This window comes from Chiloscyllium punctatum, chromosome 3 (genome assembly GCF_047496795.1).
Source record: "Chiloscyllium punctatum isolate Juve2018m chromosome 3, sChiPun1.3, whole genome shotgun sequence".
NCBI lineage: Eukaryota > Metazoa > Chordata > Chondrichthyes > Orectolobiformes > Hemiscylliidae > Chiloscyllium > Chiloscyllium punctatum.
In genome coordinates, this window is record NC_092741.1 from 118,868,532 (window position 1) to 118,874,308 (window position 5,777).

Sequence of the window (5,777 nt, forward strand, 5' to 3'; positions counted from 1 at the left end):
AACAAAAGGCATTTGGGTGACTCAGGGAATCCAGGAGCTGTCATCTGATCAAGTATTTAAAAGCTGAATGATTCCACATCTCCAGCTGAGAATCAGGAAGAAACGTGTTATTCTGCAATCACACTGAATGATGATCTGGCAAAATAACTACCTTCACCAGTGAATTCTTTTCTAACCCAAGCTTAGGTTTGGTTTGATGGGTGGAACCTGTGATTACCACAAGCTAGTCCCTTCACCGTGACACCATTTATTTATGGACTATTTTGAGAATTGGGGTCATAATTTGTCACAATCTTCTATGCTGAGCTATATGGACTCACTTGTGCACATTTTGGTGGGTGGAGGAAGGGAGCAAGTGAAAAACAGATGTTCAGTGTGCATCTCTCTCCCATGTTAGTGTTTCATTAAAACATTCATATCAACAACAAAAAAAATTCCAGAAATCCTGAGAAACAGCACAATTGGGGAGGGGGGGTAAGTTGGGGTATATTTTGTAATTACGTCCTATTGGAATAGCCAGTCACTGCCCTCTCCCTTGTGTCCAGCACTGAAGCCAGCAGGCACTGAACAACAGGATTAGAAACTATGAATGTACATCTGAGATCAGTCTTGTATGTCAAGGGAAGTCACGTGGCTCTGCCTTACTGCTGATGCTGCAGATTCCCTTCCCCCAGCACCCCACGAACTATAGTGATGCAGCAAAACATGCAACAAGCATCATTTGTTTTATTTTTAGAACAGGTTTTCTTACAGAAAGATGCAGCCTTTCCCCAATTTTAAAAAAGAGCAAAGTTGACTTGCTTTCTTCTAAAAGACATGCAAAGCCGTAGTTAAGTGATACTTTGATTTCCCTGGGCACTGTAAATATTAGAAATGAACCCTTTCCTTTTCTGGCAGTATTGTGGCTGGCAAGTGTAAGTGATAAAGTCATTCTCAGCTGGGTCCTGGCACAGTGATAAATGGAGTCTTTGTTAAAAATTTAAATTGTCTGCCAAAATCTAAACATTGAATTACACCAAACAAATAACATAGCTGGATGGGAAGGGGGGGGGTAAACACATTTATTGTAGCCAACTGTGCATGTGTAAGTGTGTGTGTGTGTGTGTGTGTGGGGGGGGGGGGGGTGTGGGGGAGAGAGAGAAGAAAGAGCGAGAAAGGAGAGCCACAGACAAAGATGCCTTAGGCATTTCTACCACTTCCTGAGTAGTTGTTACGCAGTCAATCTAAAGAACAAAAATCGATAGCCAGACAACAAGAATCATGCCACTAAAGTCAAAGTACATGCATGTTGTCTTGCACTGTGCTTTTCAATAAAACAGAAACGTCTGCAGTTTTCAAGGTCACACCATAACACTTTTTCATTTTATATGTATCTATAACCACTCCCTACTGTACCCAGTGACATCACAATGCTCACAACACTGTCAATGTGCTCCCGCTCCACCCCACTCAATCATTACTCATTTCAAAAGGAAGAAGTAATCACAGACGCTAACAAAGTATTAATAAAATGCCAGAAAACTGTATTTGGCAATTTTAACAAGTGCATACAGGTACAACTAGAAGCATTCAGTTTTTTTTTGCCAAGTGCTCTGAAAGCAATGTTAGTCACAGTCTACATTAAACAGTTACTGTCACCAAGAAAAAGGCCAGTACAGAAAGATTTTGCCAATAATGTATAATAATGATTTACATCAGAGAGAGAGGAAAAACGATTATGAGTACATACCTTCTTAATCTTCAAAAAATATAGAAACACAATGTATTGAAAATCAAAATTGTACAGCCATGTTTACGTGTTGAGTATATACAATTAAATCAGTTTTTTGGGATTTTCAAGAGGGTCGTTCTCTCTTTTTTTTAAAAAAAACACAAACACACAAACGTGAATCATGGGTCTCTCTCCTTTTTTACTTTGACGTCTCCAGCGAGGATGGTGGCAATCTCTCCTTGCATGAAAGCCCAGGGCACATTGGAGCCAACCAGTGGGCACTTCTCTCCACTGGGACAATACACCTCACCCGTGGCTCCCTGTTGCTTGATACTCTCCCTGGAGCAGGGGAAGCAGAATTTGTGGGAGGGCACCGATGGGCACTGCACAAAGTGGGTGTCCTCCAAGCGTTCGTGGCATAACGTACAACAGAGTGGCACGCTGCTGGGCACCGAGGAGTCTGGAATGTTTGGCGGGTGGACCGGCTCGATGCCTGGGTGAGGGTTACCTGCCGGCGCGGCTCCATCCCGGTGACCCATCCGCCTCTGGTTGAGGGACGATGGCGAGAGGGGGCTGCTGCTATTGCGGCGGGTGGTCGAGTGGACCTGTCCAGCTTCCTTTGGCGAGTGCACGCTGCCCGCATTGTCTGCCACCAGAATCAGGGCGGCCATGGGAGACTGTCCATTCTGCCCACCGTCCGGCGGCGTGGAGTGGGGGGACGGCGAGGGGGCATAAGACGCTGGCGTCATCTTCAGCCCGTCGGTGGATATCAGGGGCCAGGGCTGCCCCTCCCCGTTGACCTTGCTGCCAAGGGGTGGCCCAGTGCCTTCTGAGTCTGGTTCAGGCGAAGCTTTCCTTTTGCGTCCTCCTCGGGTACCTGGTGAGGGAGGAGGGAGGAGTGGGAGCGAGGGCACGTCAAATTAAAGGCAGTTTGGCAACAAGAGATAAACAACAACAATGGGAACCTTAGCAAACCATAAACGCTCACTCATTGTCTTGACTGCCTTTCTAGTCAAGGCCACTTCCCGGAAGTAGCACGCTGCTATCACAGGCCCGATGGGCCGAGTGGCCTATCCCTTCCAAAAATAACCCTCTGCTCGCCATCACAGCCCACCTTCCTGATCCTAGCTTCACCCCACTGTGCTTGCAAACACAGAGGGGGTGGGGGGTCAGTTAGTTCCCAGGTACATGCAAAGGGTGCCCCCCACCTCCCCCTGCAGCAACTTTGGGCATTGGGGTGTTGGCACAGGAGAGCCGAGAGTGCTGCACTCCTGTAGCGCCTACCTGACTTGGCTGCAGCCGCCGCCGCCGCCGCTGCTGCCGCCGCCGTGGCCTCGAAGGCCAGGACCCGGCCGTGCTGCAGCGGGTGCTCCTTCTTGAAGCGGACATCGAAAGGCGGGTGCCCGGCCAGGCTCATCAGCGTCTCCTTCACCGTCTTGGGCTTACCGGCCCAGTCCTCCACCCGGTTCTTGAGGCTGTCGGCCAGCTCTTCGGCCCGGTGCTTGCTGCTGCAGTCCTTGGCGCTCGCCTCGTGTTCCGGGACAGCGGCGGAGGAGGAGGAGGAGGCGGCGGACCCGCTACCGGGCCGTTTGTTTACATCCAGGAGGCGACCGTTCAGACCGTGCGGCTGCGAGGACGAGGAGGAAGAGGAGGAGGAGGAAGAGGCGGCGGAGGACGGAGTAGGCGGAGGAGGCAGAGGGTGCGAGCTGCCGTTCACCATGGGCACCAGGCTGGGGAGCGGCGGCGGCGGGGCGCCCCTCCTCGAGTTCGGGCTCTGCCGGTTCAGCTCGGGCGGCTCGTCCGCCCCCTTGGCGTAGCCGTTCAGCAGCGAGCCGTTCTGCCGGGCCGCGGCCGGGAAGTCCAAGCGCGGGGGGGGCCGGTCCGACGCCAGCGGGTAGCGATCCAGCGGCCGGGGCGGCCCCGAGGCGCAGCCGTCCGCCGGGTGCACCAGCGGCGCCGAGCTCTCCTTCGCCAGCGCCGCTTTGGCGGCGACCGCGACCGGCCCCGGCGAGCGGCCCTCCTGGAAACCGTGCGCCCGCTTCAGCTGGCGGGCCGTGTCGATCACGAACTCGATGCGGTCGGCGCCCTCGTAGTTGACGCAGCCCCGGCACACGGGCTCGGTGAAGTCCCAGATCATCGCCCACGGCATGCGGGGCAGGTCGCACAGGTAACAGGACTGTCTCCGGGTGGAGGCGACCGTGGCGGACGACATGGCGAGGAGCGGCGCCTCCGAGATCCTCTTGTGCCGTGAGTTAGATCTGGAGGAGAGATGTGGGTGAGGAGGAGGAGGAGGAGGAGGAGGAAGGGGGGCTGGGGGTGGGGAAGTCTCCGGCTCACCGTGTCGCACCCGCTGCTCTCACAGTCTGTGGGTGGGTGTGTGTCTCACTGTGTGTGTGTGTGTGTGTAATGCAGGATTCGCCCTCCGTTCTCTTCCACCTTTTCTTGCTGACTATGCAACAATCTCGGTGCAACAAAAAAAAAGATACAGTAACAATCCAACAATAACAACAACACGGCGATGTTGAGAGACAGAGAGAGGGGGAAAAAAACAGAAACAAAGTATCTACACCAAATGGTTACTAAGTTGCAACTTCATGGCAGCGGCAGCGCCTGTCCCCGGAGCGCGCGGCCCGGACTCACTCGCTCTCTCTCCCTCTCACTGCCCCTTCCTCGCTTGCCCCGGCCTGACGTCACCTGTCAATCACTCACCCCTCCTCCTGGGCCCAGCGTTTCATCGACAGCCGCCCGTGCGCATGCGCCGCGCCAACCGCCCCGCAATCCCTTCACCAGTGTGAGGAGATGGAGTGGACCTCTGGTGACGTACTGCCATTGTCTTTGCCCCTCCCCCCCTCTCTCTCTCTCTCCCCCACCCCCTGCGGGGGGAAAGGGGGAAGGTAGAGGTGCGCATGCGTCCCTTCTCCTCCTCCTCCTGCTCTATTCCTTCTCACGCTCCATATCCAGAAGAGCTCCGTTTACCAACATTCCATTCGGAATGCCAGGGCGGCCGGCGGCGCGCGCCACCACCCCGCGTCCGGGGCGCGCCCCCGGCACCCGTGCATCGCTCGCTCTGCACGCTTTATTCTAAATTCTTCATTTTGCAGCAGCGGGCTGCAATGCAAAACAAATAACAAGAACCCCGGGGCCAGCTTCACCAGGCGGAAACGCCACTCAGTGCAAAGACAACGCCGTTTGGGGAAAAAAAAGAAAAACGCGCGCGTGCACACACACACACACACACACAAGGCGGCAGTGAAAGGAGATCCTGAGTGCACTGCAAATTCGTGATTCAACCACTCTAAAATTAGAAGCGGCTGTCATGAATGGGACTTTTTCTTCACCCCAGTAAATAAAAGTGCCAAAATGCAGATTTTAAAAATACTTTTGTGTGCTTTTCTCCCCCTTCTTTCCTCTCCTGGCGGGCTCGCCTTCTTTAACCCTTCAGGGGCTTCTTGCTGCATTGCTCCTGGTTGTTTGCATTAACCATTTCCCCAACAAAAAGCCTGCAATGGAAGTGCATTGGTGAGAGACTGGTGTGCATTTTGTTAAATTGAAAAGCGCCCTCCCTCATCCGTCTCATATTGAGGGGACTTTAAGGTTCACATGAAGTTCTGGAAATAATTTGCAAAGTTAAACTGACGGGGGGGAGGGCAGGGTAAAGCGGTGAACATAGACTAATTCTCTGTACTGTCTGCACATAGTACAGCCCAAGATGAGGTCAAGGTCCGGTTCCAATGCCCTCCTGTTGATATTGGAAATGTCACAGGAACTTCTGCCAACTACATACTGCAAGCCTTTGACTTTCCTGTGTTTTCTTTTGGCACTGCAAATGGAGTCTAATTGTGCATCAACTGTATTTGCAAAAAGAAACAACCCTTACCCCCATTTTGTTTCATTTTTGGTAGATGCTCTGCTCTCCGCGTACGGTTTGCACATTATTTTTTCTCTTGCATAGTTTCGTTTTTAAATTCGCAGGGGATTACATATGGTGCAACACGCGGCTGTTGCACATCGTTATTATTTGACACATGTTTTCTCCGAGTTCTCTTGTCAATGGTGCATTGTAGCG

General features: G+C 52.6%; 1 protein-coding gene across 1 annotated transcript; it reads right to left on the bottom strand.

Moving 5' to 3' along the window:
* Positions 1–1,502: 1,502 nt before the first annotated feature.
* irf2bp2a (interferon regulatory factor 2 binding protein 2a) lies at positions 1,503–4,580 on the bottom strand. Its single transcript, XM_072559252.1, has 2 exons — positions 2,996–4,580; positions 1,503–2,588 (listed from the first exon to the last, which is right to left on the bottom strand). The coding sequence occupies exons 1-2, from the start codon at positions 3,921–3,923 to the stop codon at positions 1,891–1,893; spliced, it is 1,626 nt and encodes a 541-aa protein (XP_072415353.1). The 5' UTR covers positions 3,924–4,580; the 3' UTR covers positions 1,503–1,890.
* Positions 4,581–5,777: the final 1,197 nt, after the last annotated feature.

What these genes read in the sequence shown, in the direction of transcription:
- irf2bp2a (XM_072559252.1), bottom strand. Translation starts at nt 3,923, where the DNA reads ATGTCGTCCGCCACGGTCGCCTCCACCCGGAGACAGTCCTGTTACCTG. An exon ending in GGCGGCTGCAGCCAAGTCAG is followed by an intron (nt 2,589 to 2,995) that starts GTAGGCGCTACA and finishes CTCCCTCACCAG; the next exon opens with GTACCCGAGGAGGACGCAAA.